Source organism: Octodon degus, unplaced genomic scaffold (assembly GCF_000260255.1).
Source record: "Octodon degus isolate 3935 unplaced genomic scaffold, OctDeg1.0 scaffold00097, whole genome shotgun sequence".
NCBI classification, from domain to species: Eukaryota; Metazoa; Chordata; class Mammalia; order Rodentia; family Octodontidae; genus Octodon; species Octodon degus.
Genome location: NW_004524673.1, coordinates 8,793,548 through 8,817,288, shown reverse-complemented (window position 1 = coordinate 8,817,288; position 23,741 = coordinate 8,793,548). Strand labels below are relative to the sequence as shown.

Sequence of the window (23,741 nt, the reverse complement as noted above, 5' to 3'; positions counted from 1 at the left end):
GAGTACTTTTTGTGTTTCATTAACAAGAGGAAAAATTTTAGCATTTATAGTATATTAACTAGGCAATTTGAAAAGGTCAGTAGTATTTGGTTTATGACCTTTAATGATTGAGAAAAATGGCTGCAGAAAGTTCACAAACTATTAAGGTGCCAAGTAGGAAAACTAAGCTAACAGCCATCAAAAGGAGAATGTTTCTGTTCTCTCAACCATGAAAAGGCACAGAGGAACAAAATATGATTCCATGTAATTATTTAGAAGATGTTTTTCCCAAAAGAGAGCTGAATTTTTGTTAATTTCTATATAACCTATCAAAAAGATAAAGATAGACTATAACATTCCTTTTCTCCTTTCCCCCATCCCAGTTCCTTTTTCCATTTTGAGCAGTTTCTTTCCTTTTTACAATGTCTATTATACCTTAGGATCCTATTTATCCTTGAAGTTTCCTATACTAGGGAGATAATATAATGCTTACATGCGACTCATTTATTTCACTTATGATTATTGTCTCTACTTGCATCCATTTACCTATGAAAGTCTTGAGTTTACCTTTCTTTATAGCTGAGTAGTACTCCATTGTACAAAAATACCACATTTTTTAATCTATTCTTTGATTGATGGGCATTTGGGCTGTTTCTAAGATCTAGCTATTACTTTTTCAGTGGCTTAAGCACCTGCCTGGCAAGTGTAAGATCCTGAGTTCAATCTCCAGTATTTTAAAAAAAAAAAAAAAAATTTGAAAAATCTGCACAGTATCACAATATATGTCAGTCAATTCTGAGGATGTCCTTATCCTAGGTTCTTATTCCCTGGTCTGCTTTAGGGGTATAGTTTCCTGAGAGGATGCTTTCATGAAAAAAGCTAAATTTAAATTCTAGCTTATAAATTCTAGCTTTTACATTTATAAAAACCAATAAGCTTTGTAACATGAGTGTGGCTGCCTCTGAACATGAACTAGTACCTCATTTTAGTGGTCTGACAGTACTTGGAACTCACCCAAAAGCCTTCCTTTTGAACCTTTCCACAGTGGTAAAAAATTATTTTAAGTTCAACTTAAATGCTAACTAAGTTATCTGACTAGCTCACAAAAGCCTACTTAATTCATAATGAACTTTGAGACTTAACTTATTTCTATTTGCTTTTGCAGAGCCAGGGATTGAACCTAGGCCCTGGGCTATCTCCCCGGCCCCCCTATTTCTATTTATCCACGCTCCAATCTGACATGCGGCTCATGCTTCTCTCTCTACTGCCAACCACAGTTCTTAAAGGTAGATATGTAACACATGCCAATAATATAGGCTCATCTCTGTCAGCGTATGTTACTACTGTATTAGACTTGACTAAAATTTCATTTGCCTAGCTCTATATGAAATGAAGACTACAATGGAGGAGCAAACATTTATGGAAAAAACATGTAAATTTTTTCATAAAACACAAAGACATCCTGAAACCTGAGATGATAAAATAAGTTCAAAATGTAAGTCATGCTAGGCATTGTACAATCAATAGTAGATATGTTATTTTTATTTCAGGTTTTTCTTATAAACAATGCTCAAAGAAGGAAACAATGTCATTGCTACCTAAAGGTAATGAATGAAGTCAAAAGGGTACAATAAAAAGGAGTATTAATTCAACATTTTTTTCACTTATAAATGAAACGAGAGAGTTTGGAGATTTGAGAATATTATAAATAACTTCGATGACTTATGCTATAGAAATCGAATGCATTTTAAACACAGGTATAACTGTTGTTAAGGTGAAAAATAAGGTAGTATTACTTACTCTCTTAGAACTGCATACCATATTGGTACTGGCATCAAACAGTATACATAGTAAGTCCAGGGACAGGCTTGAATCAGCAGGAAAAATGCTACTAAAGTGCCAACAGCTACAAAATATGGCAGAAGATGGCTTGGCTTCTGAAAAATCAAACAAAATATTGAAACACTTCCAAACACAAACTGATAGCTTTTCAAAGAGATTTACCAAGATGGAGAAAATACTTTATTTATTTATTTATTTTTGGTGGAACTGGGGATTGAACTCAGGCCCTTGTGCTTGCCAGGGAAGCGCTTATTCCACTGAGCCATCTCCCTGGCCCCTACATTACTTTATTTCAAAGGTTCTAAGAGCTAGGTTTAAAAACAAACAAACAAACAAACAAACAAACACCTGTCATTTGAAGAAAAAGATGGAGATCCTAGGGTTGTTGCGACTAGGCAATTCTGAGCTTATAGTGATAAAGCTCTGAAATTTTGTGTACTGACTGTTAGACATGTGAACATATTTGCTCCTAGAAAATGGTTTTACAAATGTTGACTGAGTTGTCTGGCTAGCTCACAAAAACCTATTTAATTCATAATAAACTTTGAGATGTAACCTACATCTAATGTTTTATCCAAGCTCCAATTGCACATGCTGCTGCCCATGCTTCTCTCTCCACTGCTAATCACAGTAGGATCATTCACTTATATTTGTTATTGGTCACCCGTAAAACCAGGTACCTCCCCAGCGCAAGCCCCTAATAAGAGCCTTCCTGGGCTAGGCAGGCCAAAGGGTGCTGTAGATCATGGGAAAGGACCACAGATGGGCATCTAATGACAGAAAAGGACACATTTATGGGGTGACTTGAATAACTATAAGCAAAACTGCTAGGATTCATATCCTAGGTGTTAGAAGGGGGTAAACAGTATAAAGGACTCTAGAAGACATTAAGTATCTCTGGAGAGAAAAAGGTTATAAACAGAAATAAAAAGGGAGTGTAATGCTCTTTTGCTTCCATTCCAAATTTTTACTCTGTTATCCTCTTGCTTTGTTAATGCCAAATGAAGTGAAAATTAAGAAGTGCCTTCTGGAAATAAGGAAATTTAGTGAGGAAAAGGAAGAAGATCTTTTCCTTCTCATTGTTTTTCCATACTGGCATAAAACGTCACAGAAAAGTAAGAAATAAGGATAAATTATGGCATGATTATAAAAAGGGGCTAAAATAGATTGTAACTAAGAGTTTAGAGGTAGACAGATCAGAATTCATTTCCTGGATCTAATACCTTCTCACTGTGTAATATATGAGCAAATACAAAGCTTTGAGACTTAGTTTTACTCCAACTATAACATTGCAATAATAATGTTATACCTATTTAGCAAAACTAAAAGAGGTGTGAGATAAAAGTCTCTAAAGCTAAAAATGACTAAGGCACCTATTCATTGTAAGAACTGAGGAAAAATAGCAAAATAATATGAAACAAAGTTCACAACAGTATCTGAAGGGCTGAGGGTATAACTCAGTGGTAGAAGCCTCAGGTTTGATACCTAGCACTGTCAACACCATCCCCCCAATGAAATGGTTGAGTGTTTGAAAAAAGAATTTGAAAGGTTAGGGTCAATACAGTATAGTGCGGTTACTTAATATTTTGACACACACAAGATTAAGAATTGACATCTATCTACTTATAGAAAACTACGTCATGAAGATCTAGGTTCTGTTCTTCCTATTAAGGCAAAAAAAATGAAAGGATTTTAAATAAGACTGAGAATATTTTCCACTTAATCTTGAATTGATTCTCCTCTCCCAAGAAACAACTAACTATGCTGTGTGAATATTTCTTTATCCAAAAGATACTTATTAAGTCACACACTGCGTGCTATGATCTGTACTGAGTTCTGGCATTCAAGGAATTTAAATCATACAGGTGGAGACACAAGGAATTTAAATCACAAAGGTAGAGACCAAATAACTTAAGGGGTTAATATTTTTTTATTTCTCCAGGTAATATGAGAACAAAGAAAAGCAACAGAGTAAGCATGTGAAAAAAATATCTCACTGTAAAGTTAAAGATATCACATGTAGCAAAAGCGAAAGAGAAGCTAAGAGTATATCAAAATTAAGTGCACAGGGCTGGTGAGATGGCTCAGTGGTCTAAAGCACCTACTTAGAACAAGTGTAGCAAAGCACAGGGACCACGGTTCAATCCCCCAGCACCACATGCCAGCCAGCCCCGCCCCCTGGTGGGCTGAGCTGGCCACACACACACACACACACACACACACACACACAAATAAATAAATAAAATTAAAAAAAAATTAAATGCACAGTTCATATGGGGAGCTGTGAAAAACTACATTTTAGGAAAGAGACTAGTCATTGTACTTTCCTGTAACAGCAATAAATTAAAAATGATGTCTAGAATCTGAGGGATACAGTCATATAGAAGTCACATGGCTTTGGAGTCAGACCCAAATCTAATTTTGAGACTGCCATTCTATTTGCTAGTCAATTTGAATAAAACATGTAGCTTTTCTGAAGATATGTTCCTCATCTAGCAATGTAGGATAATTGTTGTAAGTTTGTTTTAAATTGCTTTCCTATAAGCCCCGTATCCACTTGCAGCTCTTTCAAGAAGATATCATGTTCCTCTCTCCTTGCTGGGCACATGCTGAAATCTCTCCTCCCCTTTCTTTTTTTTTAGTTCCTGTGGGGCTGTTCTACCTATCCTTTACGATTCCACTGTGGCAACAACTTCCTCTGCATAGGCTCCCTGAACCATCACATTCTAATATGCACACAGTTGGAATTTTCTGACCTTCTAACTGTCCTTCATGCCTCCCTTCAGTTAATGCTACAGACTATTCCATATTATTCTTCCTATGGAACTGTGAAGACTCTGTCAATTCCCAAGACTAAACTCTCACTAAAGAGGAATCAGAATGTTCTCTAAATATAACCAAAATATTCAAAAATTTTAAATAACTTCAAATATCATAGCATGACAACCTATTGTCTCTAGTTATCCAAACATTAGTCTAGATGTTGGTGTGATAGCATCCTGATAATGTAATCAAAATCCATAACTGGTTTTCTATTTCCCAAACTTAACATTAAAGTTAAGCATACTGCTTTGAAGCAATTTTCTGATTATGTGTACAATAAGGATATGAAAAAGCTATAACAAGTTTAGTTATTAAAAAAAAAAAGGAAAAATCAGCATCACTAAGACTATAGGAGAATTTAAATCATTTATATAGATCTTGATATAGTCCTGACAGGCTATAGGGTCAATATTATAAATACATCTTCCTACCAACTGAAGAAATAGAGCTAACAGAAAAAAGATCCAGTACAAGAAAAGCAAATGAAGATAAGTCACCTTAGTATAGCAATGTAACAGTCTACAAACTTAATATATGATTGAATAGATTTCTTTCCATAATCTTAGAAATTTTTCATGCCATCATTGCAATCTTCAATATATTTTATTTTCCCTCTTTTTTTTGAATCTTCAATATATTTTCTGAACCTACCTTAACTTCTTTACTAATACATCTTGTTAGCCTGGAATGAGACTTGATGATCAACAGAGAGGCATAAACTGTCCATCCCACAAAGCCAATAACAACATTGGTAGCCAAAAAGAATCTATCATAAGTGTGATAATAGGACAATCCTTTCAGTGCAAGATGAATCAGCTCCTTGCAAAGGGAGATCTATGACAGGAAAAGAAAAAAATACATATATGTATACATATGGTACAGAGAAAAAAAATCTAAATTTCAAAGAAAGAAAAATGGAAAAGTTCCTAACAGTCAAACCACTGTTGTAAATTACAGTAGTAACTGACTGTAGATGTTAGATTAAAAATAGACTTTAATTGTCTGAGGGTCTTCTTGCAAAAGATGACAAATATGATGGAAAAAAGTAAACTTTGTAATTATATGAAGTATTTTAAAATAATTCATTTTACAGAAATGATCTTTAGTTGACACAATAAAGAAGATGAAGTTTTTCTAATGCATGTCTCTCATTAAACATATATATGATTAACCATATATATTTCATTGTTTTCTCAGATTACCCACGTGTTATAAAACATCTCTAAAGTGGTTTAATATTTTAAAGGAGAACTGTTTGTTATTAAGGATCTACAAAGTGCGGCACAGGGTTTCAGGATAAATCCTGAGGGGACTTGAATGACCTTATCATGTACAAAAGTTACATTTCTTGTTATATAGGTCTTGCTTTATCTTGGTCTTAACCATCCAGGAGAAAGGTAAAAAAAACGAGGTATAAGGAGTGAAGCCATGTTGGTATGCTAGGCTGTAAAGATCTCAGGTCAACAACTTCTGACATTGGCAGTCCTACAGATGACCCACTACTATTATGGGCTACTGGACTATATTGGAATATTTTGCTGAATTCACGCATCTACAATATTTAAATGACAATGGAAGACCCTTCTCTGACAAAACTAAACAAAAAAAGGGGATAAAAATGAATGACCACTTTGTATCTGTATATACAAAATAGGATAGATATACAGTTATTTCCTCTTAATTCCATAAGAAAGATTTGTACTAATAGTGTTTGGACAGAATAAGATGTTAGCATCTTGTACTATGAATAACCACTAAGAAGATAGTAATATGCAATGTATTAATTATTGAAACTCTCCTACTAATCAGTTTTGAAACTGTCTCATTGCTATTTTGTTTCTCAATAAAATTATTTTAAAAAAAGAGAATAGGGGGAACTACCCGCTCGGGCCCCCCTCCTGTCCATGTCTTGGACAGGAGCTTTCTTTCTCACAATAAATATATTCTGCTCATAACCTCAAAAAAAAAAAAAAAAAAAAAAAAAAAAAAAAAAAAAAAAAAAACAGTGTCATCTAAAAACCATAATAAAAGTAAACCAGTAGAAATACACAGATTGACAATTTTTAAGACAATTTTAGAAAATGAAAACAGAACTTGTTCCTGACTTCAAATTATATGATCATTTAACAAAGAAAAGAATTAATGAAAAACACAGTAGGGTATGAGTTAGGAAGAGTTATAGCTTCAGTATGAGGCTTCTGATGGTATAAGTGACAAATACGTGCTTTTCTAAAATATTGTACAAAAGAGATGAGAATACCTTGAAATGTATCTTATCGTAAAAATGGCAATGATATTCATTTCTACTGCTAACTGTTCCTAAATGTGCTCTAATATTATCTAAACTAAAGAGCAATGGGTTCACGGCTAGTGCAGCCACTTAGGAAAGCTCCCTGGGTTGCCCAACATGCTCATCACATACCTGGACATGCTAATCAGCCACTTCTGCCCACAAGGCCCAAGTACTTACTGCTTCATCAAACTCTCCCTGTTCCATGTAAGATCTTGCTTTTCTTAAAATGTTCATCTGTTTAGTATCAGAAAGTAGCCTATGGAAGAACAACAACAACAAAAATACCCTGAAAAATAGGTTTTAAAGTATTTCCTCATTTCAATAAATTTTTTTCTTTTTTATCTTTACTTAAAAAAATAGTGAAAATTGAAATAAGACAAAACAAAACAAAAGGAACCTCAAGTTAAATGGTATTGTTGCTAGCTATCTGAACTCTTCAGAGAATAAAATTTGTTATTTATTTATTTATTTATTTATTTGTTTATTTATTTATTTTTGTGGAATCAGGGATTGAACTCAGGCCCTTGTGCTTGCCAGGCAAGTGCTTAGTCTACTGAGCTATCTCTCTGGCCCCAGAATTTGTCTTTTAGTTTCAATTATAAAATTACACTTGAGAAGGTCACACAAATTATCATTATGGAGAAATGTTAAGACTTTAAAAAAGACTGATTAAATCAAAGTAATTAATGAAATGTATGGCAGGAGTTATACTACTAAGACCCTCTGAAAGACAGCTCCTTGCAAAAAAGTATTAGGACAATCCTCAGTATTTAAGGAAAATTGCTCTGGTTCAGTTCTCTGTCCTTTCAGACACCAAACATTTGGAATATTTTCCTGCAAGTCTTAGAAATGGAATTAGTGAACCAACAGGCACAAACATATTCTGCAGATAATGTTTAAGCTGAATTCCACAAATTTCCATATGACCTCCTTCCCTATGCTCTATTCTACTCAGCTTCCCAAAATAGTAACTGCATTATCGAACTTCCTTGCATTTGATATGGGCATCTTACTGTCTACTTTATCAGCTTTAATCTTCCTGGACTACTGATGATACTTTATATTTACCATTTAAGTTCCCATTATTCCAAATATAATTTCTAGAACACAATGATTAAGCTTTACTAGTGTATACATTTGAATTCTTGCTCATAAGATTTTCCTCTCTCTGCTTTCCAAAATCAAATCTTTGGATGGTCCAATCTAAATATCACCTTATACCATTAACACTTTAGTGTGGTCTAATGATCTGCTTATTTCCCGTCAATTAAATTTTTAACATCCACATGGATCAAGATATTGTCTTATATTTCCATTAATTTACACAATAATATTCAGCAAAGTGCTAAGGCCATAAGATAATTCAATAAACCTTAACTTATTAAAATGCTATCAAAATAGTGGCAGACTTAAAAATTAAAAAAAAAATGAAAGGATGATATATATTACCATTCTTAAGTACTTATGGACTTGCTAAATTAAATAAAAAGCTGAGAAGAAAACATTATCTGATACTAAAGTACCTAAGTTGACTTAATAAGCCTTCCAAGTAAAGCATTAAGAAAAAAGAAGAGGGCCAGGGAGAAAGCTCAGCAAATTAAAGCACCTGCAAACATGCTCAGGCAGCAGGGGTTTGGTCCCTAGGCCTGCCGTGCCGGCCCCACTCCCTGGGCACACTGAGACAGCAACTGAAACTGGGCATGATGGCATGTGCCTGTAAACCCCACGGCCCCTGTGCCTGCTTGCAGGCACTTTGATCTGCTGAACTATCTGGCTGGCCCTCTCGTTTTTCCTTAATGCTTTACTTAGAAGGCTTATTAAGTTGGCTTAGGTACTTTAGTGTCAGATACATTTTCTTCTCATCTTTTAATTTAGCAAGTCTGTAAGTATTTTAAGAATGGCAATATGTATTATCCTATCATCCTTTCCTTTTTTTTTTTTTTTCTTTTTTTCATTTTTAGCCTAAGAACCAGCTATTGGGAGGCTGTAAACAAGCAGATCACTACAAGTCTGATCCAGTAATAAGACCCTGAACACCCTGTACACCCCTCTCTAAAATACAGAAAGAAAAAAAAAGAGAGAAAAAGAAAAATTTTGAGGAGGAATACTTAGGTTATATTACATAATAATATATCTAGAGCAATCAGATATAGAAATAGAGTTCAGGTTAGTTTACAATTTATCCTACTTTGATTATTTTTAAACCAGGGTGACATCAAAAGCAGATATAACAAAGGTTTGATATACCTATAGAATTCTTCAAAATGTTTGGTATGAATTTCACTGTGGTATCAGGACATTGAGGACTCATAAATTTGTCTCCTAGTATAAATTATTTTTTCTAAATTTTTAAGATGCAAAATAAAATTTCTTAGTGTTACATAATTTAAACCTAAAGACGTTTTGTGAAAAAAGGCCAAAACAGAATGTACAACATGTTAATATTTATGTTTAAAAAGGCAAGCAAAACAAAACACCAACAAAAAAACAAAATAGATTGGCAGGTAAGTAAAAGAGTATCAATAAAACAAATTAAATCTATCTATCCATCTATCTATCTATCTATCTATCTATCTATCTATCTATCTATATTCAGGCAAAACTTTTAAAGTCTTGCTGAAGAATTGCAAAAATGTAATTTTTTAAAATAGGGATTTAACTGTATCATGTTTTATTTCTCTCAAAAGAAAAGAGGATCTAAAGAGAAATGTTAACTAGGGCTATAAGTATGAGAATTTTTGGTTGACCTTTTTTTTTCAAAATGTTTGCAATATTTAGTAATTATACAGTTAATTATAAAGTTAATAAGCTAGATACATATATACATGAAATATGCACACAAGATTTTATATATATGAACTGATGCATAGTAAGCTAATACTTTACTTTCAGAGAGACTATAAGACTACATAGAACATGGGAGAGAAAGAAAACTTTTAATTATTGTTTTTGTAACTATTATTGTACACGTGTTTTTTTTTCCTTTTAAAATTAAAAAAATAATTTTTAAGGACAGGGCCTCGCTATGTATTGCAGCCTGGTCTTAAACTCACTATGTAGTCCAGGCTGGGCTTGAGTTTGCAGCAATCTTCCTGCCTCAGTCTCCTATCTGCTGGGATTATAGGCACGTGCTACCACATTCTGCTCACATGTATTATTTTCCATTAGTATTTTACGGACCAATTTAAAAAAATAAAATAATTAAAACATTAAAATTGAACCATGTCTTTTGGCTATGACAGAAAATTCTGGACATATCATTATTCCCTCCAGTAACAACTAGAAAACCTGGTAAAATTAAAAATAAATTTGAAGGCACCAAGACATTAGGAATTGAAGGGCCTAAGATCCTAGAGAGAAGAAAACTACAGAGAGGTGACAAACATTTTGTATTTATTGAAGGAAATATTAAAGAAAATGATCAGTGTTGTTCTGTTGTACATTTTTATTTGGGAAATGGAGCTAATGGCTGAGAGAACTCTTCATTGGCTTGAAGTCTCCATCCTCCTGGCTCAGCCTCTCAAGTGTAGGGATCACAGATGTACACCACCATACATGGCCAGTTTCACTTTCTTTGTGTGTTTTTCATTTTTTTAAAATGCTTTATAAGTAAATCTACTCAATTAAAAGAAAAAAATGATTAGTTGGACACAATGGCATACAAACATAATCTCAGCACTCTGGAAGGCAGAAGCAGTAGGATTACAAATTCAAACCCACCTGGAGCAATGTAGGAGTTTAGCAGGATTCTGTTCCAAAATCGGAAGGAAGGAAGGAAGGAAGGCAGGAAGGAAAAGAGAAGAGGGGAGAGAGAGAAGAGAAGGAGGAGAAGGAGGAGAAGAAGGAGGAGAAGGAGGACGAGAAGGAGAAGGAGAAGGAGAAAAGGCAGGTGGGCTAGGGCTATGGCTCAGTAAGGAGCTCTTGGGTTTAATCCCAAATACTGTTAAGAAAAAAAAAAAAAGAAGAAGAAGAAAGAAAAGAAAAAAAAATGATTATAGATAGAAATACAGAAATGTTTAAAGGAATAAGAGACAATAAATATTGTGTAAGCTGGGGAGATAGCTTGGCGGCTAAGTGCCTGCTTGGCAAGCACAAGGAACTAGTTTTGATTCCCAGTATCACATGCCATGCTGTGGGCACTGGGCTGAGTCAGCCACTGCAACTGGGACATGGTGGTGCACACCTGTAATCCCAGTGCTGGGGAAGAAGAGACAGGAGGATCACTACAAGTCCAAGCTGTGTAGCAAGACCCTATAACAAATAAATATAAGATTTTTAAAAAACTATACAATCCTACAATATGTGTGTATACATTGTACACATATGTGTACCAAAATATATATAAACTATAAATAATAAAAACTAAAAGTAAGCAGATGTTCACTTGGACATTTATCCAGGGAAATGGATAAATGAATTGTAGACTTGCATAATCTTACATAGCAGTGAAAAACAAAGTATGATCATATTAAATTCATATAGCATAATGTTAAGGATAATAATCCAAGCCCCAAGGAGAATATACTGCAAAATTCTTTACGTAAAGTTCAAGCATATGAAAAACTACTTGATGAGCATCAAGGCTGAAATCTGGAGAAGCATAAAGGAAATGTTCTATTTGTTCTATTTTTTATCCGGGTGCTGCTTATAAAAGTGTGTACATTCTCTAAGAATTTGCAGCTCTGCGTTTAACAATTTAAGTGCTTTGTGCATACTTCATTAAAGTTTGCTTTTGCATTCTTCAATAAAATTTATTTGGAAAACTAATCAGTATGAAAACGAGCAAACAGAGAAAAGGAGAATTCATGGAATCAACATAGAAAAAAAAAACATTTTCTTTCATGCCTTAGAATGCAGATTAAAGTCATGTGGAGAGATGGTCTAAAATATAACTGGAAGAGGTATTTCTGAAGAAAAAGTGCTCTAATCTTGGTCTAAGGAAAAGTTATTACATAGAGACTAAGGATATAGTTCTTTATGCTCAGGCCTCATCAGAATTCACTGATAAAACCAGAGGTAAAATGCCCATTTAAATCTGTACTCAGGGTTAAGCCACATCTTAGTACTAAAAAGGATATAGATTTGGATAGTATTTTATTATTATAATGTGTATGTACACAGATCATTTATTCCATTTTATGGAAAAGTACCTACTTCTGAAAGTTATAACCCTTTGGGAGGATTTTACTTACCTGTGTTATGGTTTGTATCTAGGTGTCCCCCCAAAGCCTTACGCAGTCATTAGGGCAGGTTTCTAGAGTTTGTGATTAATTGATAATCCAATGCTAGGATTATGGGTATGAGTGCTATACCCAGGGCTAGCTGGAACGCAATGTAAGGGAGAGAGGCATGCTGCTGCCACTGCTGCTCCTGCCTATTTGCTGTTGGTGTTTTGCTGTTTTCTCCTGCCATGAATTGATGCCCTCTTCCATGTGCCATTCTGCCCTGGAGTCAGCTGGTTAGGAACTAAAACTTCCACAAACTGTGAGCTAAATAAACCTTTCCTTCCTTAATTCTGGGTGTCACATATTTTGTCCCAGTAACAAGTGGAACGAAACTGAGACAATCTGGATGGTCAGATAATTTTCAATCTAAAATTCCTAGAATAGGTATATAAAATTTCTACTTAATTTCCTTAATATTGTTTAATATTTTCATTTCAGTTTTTATAATATGCTTACAACTCAGTAACAGACTTTTATCATTTTGTTCTTAGTGAGTGCATCTGTTTAATACTTCCTGGCCTCTAAGTTAATGGCACAAAATAGTGACAAGGACATTTGAAGAGGAGTCAAAATAGTAGTAAGATCAATTAAAGGACTGAAAATTAGTTCACCTTAAGAGAAGTCTAAAGAAAATACATAATTTAACACAGTAACAGTAAAGAGAGGGCTTCCAGAATGAAAATATGTGCTATATGCCAATAAGGACAAACAATCAGCTGTTCTTTTGAAAAATAAACTGACCTACAGGGGATAAGAATTTTTTGCTCAGAGAATAAGGTTTAATTGACATGTAGTTTAGACACTAGCACAGACTATCAGGTTCCTTCCACATCTACATTTCCACTTTTCCTGACAAATACAAGTTTTAAGTACAATATAGTGTAATGATAAATTATTCATCTACACTTTAAAGTCTCTGGAATATTTAAAGCATTAATTAGCACTCATGCCCTTACAAAAGAGTAAGACAGTAATGAAATGCACATTTTTGATAAATATGAAAGAATGCTAATAGAAAATATTTGAACCATTGGAATGATAAAAAATACAAACTGTCATATGGAAACAGTGCAGTATTGAGAGAAAACAAACTAAGTCTTGAATAAAAGAAAAGGCACACACACAAAAAAAAGGCACACTACAAACTACGTATGCTGAGAACCTATCCTAATTTTAATTTATTAACATAGACTTTCAAAGAGTATTACTATTTATTCTAAAAAAACACTGGAATTGCTAAAATCAGGATGAAAATAATAATGTGGAAACTCCGGGATATTAAAAAGCACTGGTGACCCTAAATCCAATTCTATTCATTTTTTTGAAGACGTTGAGAACTTAACAAGTTAATTTATTAAGGAATATTATACAAATCATTTAAGTATAAGATATCAAAAAGGGAGACTCGATATAATGAAGGATGCCTAATATTTTATTACTGAATGTTTTCTGTTAGCATAATTAATTGGGATGGTAAGATTTCAGGTAAGAAAAAATAATTCAATGAAGACAGTAGGAAACTTAAAAGGACATAAAGAAATCTACTGTTTTTCTTGCATGTTAAAATTCATCACATATTTTGTGAGTGTAAAAAATGGTGGAGAGTAAGTCAAAACTCTAAGGGCCGGGGAGATGGCTCAGTGGAATAAGCGCTTCCCTGGCAAATGTAAGGAACTGAGTTCAATCCCCTGTTCCGCAAAAAAAAAAAAAAAAAAAAAAAAACCCTCCAGTGGAAAGATTTAAGAACAAATTCTAATAGGAACTAATTATCAGCCCTAACACATGCAGCATTTTAGACAGATTTATATATTCAAAAGCTTCTACCTAGGGCTGGGTATATAACTTAGGTAAAGCACTTGTGCAGCATGTCTAAGGACCTGGGTTTGATCCTCAGAACTGCAAACAACAAAATTTCAGAGTTGTGATATAAAAATTGGCTTACCCATTATGACAACCCAACGGCTAATATAATTCTAAATGGGGAAAAACTGAAATCTTTTATTCTTAGATCTGATATAAAACAAGGATGTCCTCTATCACCACTCCTATTCAATATAGTTCTGGAATCATTAGCTACAGCCATTTCTTTCTCTTAGACAAGAGAAAAAAAATAAAAGGAATAAGCATAGGTAAAGAAAAAGTTAAACTATCATTATTTGCAGATGACATGATACTTTACTTGGAAGAACCAAAAAACTCTACCAAGAAGCTACTAGAGTTCATACACAAAATCAGTAGCATAGCAGGATACAAAGTCAATATCCAAAAGTCAATAGCATTCCTCTACACAGATAACACACTGAAAGAAAAATTATATAAACAATACCTTTTACAATAGCACTGAGGAAAATGAAATACCTTGGAATTCATCTAACTAAAGAAGTCAAAGATCTTTTCAAGGAAAATTATAGTACTCTTAAAAAAGAGATCGTAGAGGATTTCAGAAAATGGAAAGATATTCCATGCTCCTGGATAGGAAGAACCAACATTGTGAAGATGGTCATGCTCCCAAAATTGCTGTACAGATTTAATGCAATCCCTATCAGACTACCACCAACATACCTCACAGAGCTAGAGAAATCATTCCTAAAATTTATTTGGAACCAGAAAAGATCTAGAATAGCAAAGGCAATCCTGGGCAACAAAGACAAGGCAGGAGGCATTACAATTCCTGACTTGAAATTATACTACAAGGCTACTGTGATAAAATCAGCATGGTACTGGCAACAAAATAGACCTGAGGATCAATGGAATAGATTAGAAGACGCTGAAGCCCCTATGAACACACTCAGCCACCTTGTCTTTGACAAAGGGGCCAAACATACTCACTGGAAGAAAGACAGCCTCTTTAACAAATGGTGCTGGAAAAACTGGCTCTCTACATGCTGAAAACTAAAACTTGACCAGGGTTTATCCCCATACAATAAGCTAAAGTCAAAATGAATTAAAGATTTAAACATTAAAACAGAAACACTAAATCTCCTGGAAGAGAAAGTAGGAGGAACTCTTGAAGACATAGGGGTAGGCAAAGAGTTCATGAACAAAAATCAAATTGCACAGATAACACTTGAAAGAATTAACAACTGGAACCACCTCTTATTGAGAAGTTTATGCACGTCAAAAGAAATTACCGGGGGCCGGGGAGATGGCTCAGTGGAATAAGTTCTTCCCTGGCAAGCGCAGGGGCCTAAATTCAATCCCTAGTTTCACATAAAAAAAAAAAAAAAAAGAAAAAAAAAGAAAAGAAAAGAAAAAGAAGAAATTACCAACAAAGTGAAAAGACAAAAAATGGTGCTGGAAAAACTGGCTCTCTACATGCTGAAAACATAAATTTGGAAAAAATCATGAGAAATATGTACTCCGACAAAGGTCTGCTCTCTAGAATTTACAAAGAGCTAAAAAACATGAGGGCCCCAAAATTTAAAGACCTAATCCACAAATTGGCATCTGAGATGAACACACACTTCTCAGAGGATGAAATTAAAGAAGTGAATAAATATATGAAAAAATGTTCCACATCACTAGCCATCCATGAAATGCAAATTAAAACAACACTGAGATATCATCTCACCCCAGAATGAATGGCTATCATAAAGCAATCAACCCACAACAAATGTTGGAGAGGCTGTGGGGAAAGAGGAACACTTCTCCACTGCTGGTGGGAATGTAGACTAGTGCAGTCACTATGGAAAACAGTGTGGAGACTCCTTAAGAAACTAGGACTGCAAATCTCATTTAAGACAGTTATCCCCCTACTGGGAATTTTCCCAGAGGAACTGAAAATAACATATCATAGTGATATATGTGTACCTATGTTTATAGCAGCACAATTTGTGATAGTCAAATCTTGGAAACAACCAAGATGCTGGTCACATGAGGAATGGTTGAAAATGATGTTATTTTTATACAGTGGAGTATTACTCAGCTATAAACAATGATAAACTCGAAGCCTTCATAATTAAGTGGATGCCACTTGAAGATATACTCATAAGTGAAATAATCCAGACTCACATGTGTAAATATCGTATAGTCTCCCTAGCATAAGAACTCAAAAGAAGAAATACAAATAGAAAGCTATAACACAATTAAAAGGAAAGTGAGAACTTGAGGATCAGACAATGAAGACAGAGCAAGGAAAAAAGCTGGGAAACATGACAGGGGCAAAGCCATACATTTTTATGTACAAGATAAAAGGCAACTATCCTGAGAATCTTCAGCAGGTTTTCAAAACTAGCAGCTAATTGCAAGGATTCTCACCCTGACTAACTATGTATGCTGATACCTGTGAATAAGCAACTGCACTGAATATAGTAATGTGTAATAGTAGGGTCACGCTTGGAGTGACTGTCATTCTGGTCTTCTGAATACATACTGCTTGCCATGACCTGTTGATTGCTGCCGTGCTCTTTCAGGTAGATGTATGTTTAAAAAGGAAGTGGTTTGCTGAATGAAGGCAGGAGAGAGGAAAAGGGGTGTTGCAGGACTGTTGTGCTACAATGCTGTATATGGTTAGATTTTTAAACTTCTGTATAAAAATATGTAATTATTTATTCCTACTTTTTAATATATATTTTTAAATTTTTTTCTTCATATTCTGTAAGGACTTAAAGTATATCATATCAATACTTGATGAAAAATACCTGTTCTATGTCATGCCTAATATCTTAGATATTCAGACAGATAGTGAGATTAAGCTCAACTGCCTAGGTTGTAGGGTAGTAACAATAAGCTTCTCTTCTGGAGGGTTAAGAACTTAAGTTTGCAGACCACTAATCTGAGAAAAAGGAGGGCTGCAAGGATAGCCAACATTCTGACCATAGCCTTTCAAGATCAGTGAAGACTCAGGACATAGGAGAAGCAGTACTGTAACATTCTGTAACTCAGTTGTGTCCCAAATTTTCTGATCAGAGAGATGATGTGGCCACAGAGGAAAGTGATCGATGATGTAGAGTGTGCCTAAGGAGAGTCACATGGAGAGAAAACATTCACTCAGGCTTTCACAGAGCAAACTGGTCAAGCAATTGCCATGACTCAGCCACATAGCTGACATTGACAAAGGATCTACAAACTGCAGTACAGGATTTCAGGATAAATCCTGAGGGGAATTGACTGACCTTGGCAGATACAAAGGTTACATTTCTTGTTATATAGGTCTTGCTTTATCTTGATCTTAACCATCCAGTAGAAAAGTATAAAATGAAGTATAAAAAGTAAAGCCATCCTAATACGCTGAGCTGTAAAAGGATCAAGTCAACAACTTTTGACATTGCCAGTCTTACGGCACTACTATTATGGACTACTGGACTATACTGGAAAATTTTGCTGAATTCATGTACCTGTAATATTTAAATGACAATGGAACATGCTTTTCTGACAACACTAAACAAAAAAAGGGGATACAAATGAACGACCATTTTGTATCTGTATGTTCATAATAGGATAGACATAGAACTACATTCTCTTAATTTAATAAATAGAAAGATTTGTTCTCATAGTGTTTGTAATCAAGCTATCATGTCTGCATCTTGTACAATGAATAACCACTAATCCAACAATATGCAATGTATTAATTATTGAAACTGTGCTACTAACCAGATTTGAAACTGTCTCATTGCTATTTGTTTCTCTAAAATTATTAAAAATAAATAAATAAATAAAAATTGGCTTACCTTACTGACAACTTTTTGTTCAGAAATTAAACTTTTTAATAGTAGAAACTTACCGATCAACATTATGGTGAACTGTTACTAAGATCATACATGGGGAAAATAAATAAACGATAACAATATCAGCAATGGTAGGTTGCCACTGTAAAGTATCCACCTGGATACAATGGTGCATACCTATAATCCCAGCCATTTGGGAACCTGAGGTAGAAGGACTGCAAGTGGAGTCCAGACTGAGCAACTAAGCCAGATCCTGTCCCAAAAAAAAGGAACAATGGAGGAGTGGCTCGCAGTGTAGTACACAGAGAGCTTGCCCAAACTGCCTAAGATTATAGGTTCAATCTCTGGAGTTCCCCCTCCCCCAAAGACCAAGCACACCACAAAACTATACTGATACTACTTTAAGTCTGCTTCAAGAAGCACTAAGTTTCATTAAATTTATCATTTACTAAAAAAACTTTCTTTTTTGTATATATTTAGTATTTTTTGTATGTATTTTTTTATATGTATTTAGTACAAGGTCTACAGGGTCTCACTACACAGATCAAATTCCTAGTGATTCTCTTGTTTTCAGCCCCCCAAGGGCTGGGATTATAGTAGTGCACCACCACGCCCAGTCTCAATCAATGTCTCAGTGCACCCTGGGGGCAGTACTGGCACAGCACATGGGGAATGGAATCTCAGTCCCTGAGTCTGCATAAGCAGGTATTTTAATTTGAGCTATCTGGCTGGCTCTTAACAAAAATCTAATAGCACTCACTCTAAAGAAAGAGATAATAGTATAGTATTTGAGGAATGATGAAAACATTAAGAAAAAGAACATTTGGGTTCAAGTTCCAGCTCTACATCTTACTTGTATAGTAACTAAAAACTTCATCTCTTTTATTACCCATAAAGTAGAAAAACCCTGTTTCACTCAATTCACAGATTACCATGAATGATATCTGTAAATACAAATATAATCATGCTTTAAAATCCACTATTTTGAAGACAGAGTACAAAACTTTAACATACCTAGGGAACTTACTGGGATTCATCTCAAAATTTAAAAAAAAAATTAAAGCCAAGATTGTAGCTAAATGGTGGAATGCTTAGCATGTATGATCCCTTAAGTATCACCAAAACCAAAAACAAGCAACTAAATAAAAAATTCCATGTAATTATTTTCAATCATTGATAAATATAAGAAAGGACAAGTAAGAAATAAATAATACAGTATGAATCTTACTAGTGTTGGTCTTTTGGGTTTAATTTCCTTCTCTCTCATGTATGTAAATTTTTAAGGTAGTTAAAATTATACCAAATATATAACTTCATAATCTATGATTGTTCCAAGACATATTCATATCTGAAAAGAGAATTTTAAAGTTTATTTTATAGTCTACCTAAAAGTTGAGCATTATTATTCCTTAACTTTATGATCTTCCATCTTTTTATTATAAATAATCTTGTGATAAATGCCTGAGGGCAAAGACTTTCCACATTCAGTTCCTAAAAAAATGTATCACACAATGGAATTATCACTTTAAAGATTATAATACTTTAAGGTTCTTTATCATGTAGAATTTACTCTCCAAAAGACTATTTTTATTTAGATTGCCTACTGCAATTTTGGAAATGCCTATTGAGACACATCATCATACAACAAAAGTTTTTTGGTAATTTCAAAAGTTTTTACTTAAAATAGAGGAAAAGTTTTAACTACCTAAAACAGATTAAACTCAACTTAGTTAACACGTATTATAATCTGAATGCTACTGATTCAATTATGGTATAATGACTTAAAATCTTAAAATTTCACAATAATAAAAATTTTCTTTATAATAATGGCTTATTCTAGTCACCATAAATTGTAAATGAATAAATTCCATTTAATTATATAACATAACAGACTAGCTGTGCTCCTTAGTAGTATGCGCACGCGCGTTTGTGTGTGTGTGTGTGTGTGTGTGTGTGTGGTGCTGTCAATCCAACCCAGTGTCCCATGCACCCCAGGCAAATGTTATACTCCAGGTCCCCAGAGATATTGTCTCTTGAAAACATCAAAAACTTAGTGAGAAAGAATAATTTGTAAAATTCTAAGAATTCTGAAAAATTATGAAGTTAACAAAGGTTTTATTGCTAGTTGATGATTATTAAAATCTATCTCCCTCCCACTGTATTTTGTTTATTTATTTCTTTAGAGACAGGAGTTCATCTGGAATTAAAAGTGCATGCTATTATACCCAGCCAGAATAATATTTTATAATAATATGAGAAGTTCTGGGCATATAGTGCTCAGTGGTAGAGTGCTTGCATAGCATAAATGATGTCTTGAGTTTTATCCAGCACAACACACATACATCCTCCAAAACTTATTAACAACATTATAAGAAAAATTTTTAAATTTCTGAATTTCAAAATTTGCAGGGTTGGGAGATGGAATTTTGTTATTTTCTTGTACTATCCATGCACGTATTTGTTAAAGTGTGGCAAACTGACAACTTTCAGAGAAACTATCTTTGGAGATAGTAAGATTTGCTCATGGTACAATGCGTAAACAAAGAAATGGCTGGCAGCCAGTCAAAATGAATGCCAAAGAAACTCGTAGTGCTCAGATCACAGAGCTAGAAACATAATTAAAACCACTGGGCCACAGAGCATGTTAGATATTTAAACAAGGAATTCTGGAACAGATGGGTCCACCAGGAGGAAAAAGTACCAACTCAAGAATCAGCTGTGACACAGGAAAGGAAAAAGAGGAGGACATAAAATTTCATTCAATGGGCCAGCCAAATAACTCAGCAGATTAAAGAGTCCGCAAGCAGGCACAGGAGCTGGGGGTTCAATCCCCAGGCCTGCTGTGCTGGCCCCACCCCTGGGGCATGCTGCGACAGCAATTGAGACTGAGCGTGGTAGCATACACCTGTAATCCCAGCTCTTGGGAGGCTGTAAACAGGCAGATCACTACGAGTCTGATCTAGTAGTGAGATCCTGAACACCCTGTAGACCCTTCCCTAAAATACAAAATAAATAAATAAATTCAAGCCAATATTTGGGAAAATTCTTTGTTTTTATGTTACCAAACTTGTTTTCTTTTGTTGAGCTTGGTGGGGGGAGTCTTGTTCCTTGGGGCTGTACTTGAACTCACAATCCTTTCTTTTCCACGTAGCCAGTACTACAAGCATGTGCCAATGTGCCTGGTCCAAGTTAGGTTTTAAGTTACTAAACCATTTTAATAAAATGTTTAAAGTATACACTAAATTTTATAGTCTTATTATTTCTAGAAGGTATAATATTTCATTAACAAATCTAGATCTATAGTAGTTTTGCTATATTTAAATATATATTTAGCATGAAAAAATAAGGCACAAAAATGTTAAATTTCTTTTATAAAATGTCATAATAAAAATTATTACAACATAAATATGTAATGATGTTTCACCTGAAACGCAGATCTTCCCCATTCATTGAAAAATTGCCTTCCAACAGTAGCCCAAAAACATTTAGAGAATTTTCTGCTCTAATAGTTTCCCTTCATATCTTTTCTGTTGCCCCAACTTCTCACTCCTTTCTATATCTCCTTCAGTGGGATGTTTCAGTCTGCTGAGACTGGCTCCCAAGAGCTAATGGCATAGTATTTGTCCCATTTCCTTGTGGCATTTCCTTGATGGCTTGAAACGATCCATAGTAAGAATTTACTCAATGGAAGTTGGCAGACTCTACTAATCTGAAGTTTGGTGACTATTTACCTCAGACCTACTACAATCCACAGCAACTAGAGTCAAGTTAATTAGAGTAGGTACAGTGGATGTTACCACCTGAGAAATATGCCGAGTGATAGTTTCTTGCATTTTCATCTCACATTCCTCTCAAAGATTGCAATGAGAAACTGACAAACCTTCCTAACATCACCTTTACTGGCTGGAATTGTCTTGTTTAACTTCTCTTATTCCTAAAAATTTGCATCTCTCAACAGACTTGGAACTTACCAAGTATTCTTATAAAAACAATCTCACATTTCATGTCTCTATTTTTTACCACCCTGTATTTTAATTTTTGCTCTCTTTATTATGCTTCCATTAGACTTTAAATCTGATGCAAAGAGGCACTGTTTGTCTTTTAATATTTACTATAATTCACAGTAAGAAAACAGTAAACATTGAACGAATCAGTAAGGCAATTACAGATTCTCTGTAACGCCTAAAATGACACAGATGAACCTTCTGCTAAAAGCTGAACTGTGCTCCCAAAAAGATATGTTGAAATCCTAAGCCCTAGAACTTGTTTTGAGAGAGGATCTTTGCAGATTGCTATAGTTAAGATCTCATATGTCCCCCTGAGACATGGTCCTCAGCTTGGAACTACCAAAAAACAGTAAAAACATTTAAGAGGTGGAGTCTATTGGGAAATTTTAGGTCACTGGGAAGTACCCTTGAAAGGGACTGTGGAATATCTGCATTTACCTCTTTGCTTCCCAGTTTCTATGAGCTAAGTAACTTATTTACTACACACTCTCATCCATGATATATAGCCTTACCGCAGGTCCAAAGAAACCAAGCCAACTGGAAATTGAAACCTTCAAAACTATAGGCCAAAATAAATCTAAAAACAGGAAATGCTGTTGGGCTTGCCTAGTATATAAGTGTGAGCTGAGTGTTTTTCCTTATTTTATTTTATTAATTTTTGGGGAGGTACTAGGAATCAAACTCAGGACCTTGCACTTGACAGGCAGGCTTTATGCCACTGAATTAAGTCACCAGCCCAATCTTTTGTCTGTTCAGGTTGATTCTTTTTTCCTTTCCTTTTTTTTGTATCTTGTGCTCCACTGAGCTATCTCACTGGCCCAAGTCGATTCACTTCATACTAACCTAACATACCTGTATGTGATTAGCATGCAGGTATAATAAAGTAACTGAAGTTAGAGATAAACAGATGGGAAAAAAGTTCATATAATGACAGAGATAGAAACTGCAACAGTAAAGGTGCACGTAGGGGAACACCAAGGATTGCAATTAACCATCAGAAGCCAAGAACATTTTGCCACAGGGGCTTTAGATCAGCAGCCCCCAAATCCTCAGCCATGTAATAGTAAGGGTCAATGATCTTTTAGGAACCAGGTCACACAGCAGGAAATAGTCACAGGTAATCAAGGGAAGCTTCATCTGTATTTAGAACCACTCTCTAAAGCTTGTATTGTGACTTCAGCTCCACCTACTGTCAGGACAGCTGCAGCCTCAGAGGGTCACAGAAGTGCAAACCCTTTTTTAATTGTGCACAAGAGGGCTCTAGGTTGCATGTTACTTATTAAATCTAATCTCAATGCCAACACTACCTCTATATCACAGAAAAACTGTCTTTCCCAAAATTGGCCCCTAGGACCAGACAGGTGTGGGAAATACTAGTTTCATCTGTTTTAGATGAAACTAGTATTGAACACACCTTGATTTTGTACTTTTGCCCTCTATAACTGTAAAAGACTAAATTTTTGTTTCTTAAGCTACTCAAATTATAGTAGTTTGTTACGGCAGCCCTAAGAAATATACTCCCATAAAGCAGCCAAAATTCAGGTTGCTAAGAAACAAAAGTCAAGATTTTTCTTTTTTTAAGTTTTATTGATAAACAGATAGCAATGAGACAGTTTCAAATCTAATTGGAACTACAGTTTCAATAAATAATACACTGCATATATTCTTCTCAGTGGTTAACTGCTCTACAAGAAGTGGTGTGATCCTATTTACAAACACCATTAGAACAAATCATTCTATTCATTAAGAGAATGCAACTATATATCTATCCTAACCACTTTGAAAACACAGATACAAAATGGACATTCTTCGGTATATCCCATTTTTTCTAAGTTCCATTATTGAATATTATAGGTGTGTAAACTCAGCAAAATATTCTAAAAGAGTCCAGTAGCCCATTATAGCA

General features: G+C 34.6%; 1 protein-coding gene across 2 annotated transcripts in view; it reads right to left on the bottom strand.

The window, feature by feature from the left end:
- The window catches only part of Pign (phosphatidylinositol glycan anchor biosynthesis class N), a 150,650-nt gene that overhangs the window by 76,904 nt on the left and 50,005 nt on the right, over nt 1–23,741 (bottom strand). For both annotated transcript variants that reach the window (XM_004638265.3, XM_023723157.1), the window contains exons 14-16: nt 7,115–7,193; nt 5,296–5,478; nt 1,780–1,916 (exon numbers count right to left, since the gene is read on the bottom strand). In XM_004638265.3, the coding sequence (XP_004638322.1) occupies nt 1,780–1,916; nt 5,296–5,478; nt 7,115–7,193 (399 nt within the window). The remainder of the gene's footprint in view (nt 1–1,779; nt 1,917–5,295; nt 5,479–7,114; nt 7,194–23,741) is intronic.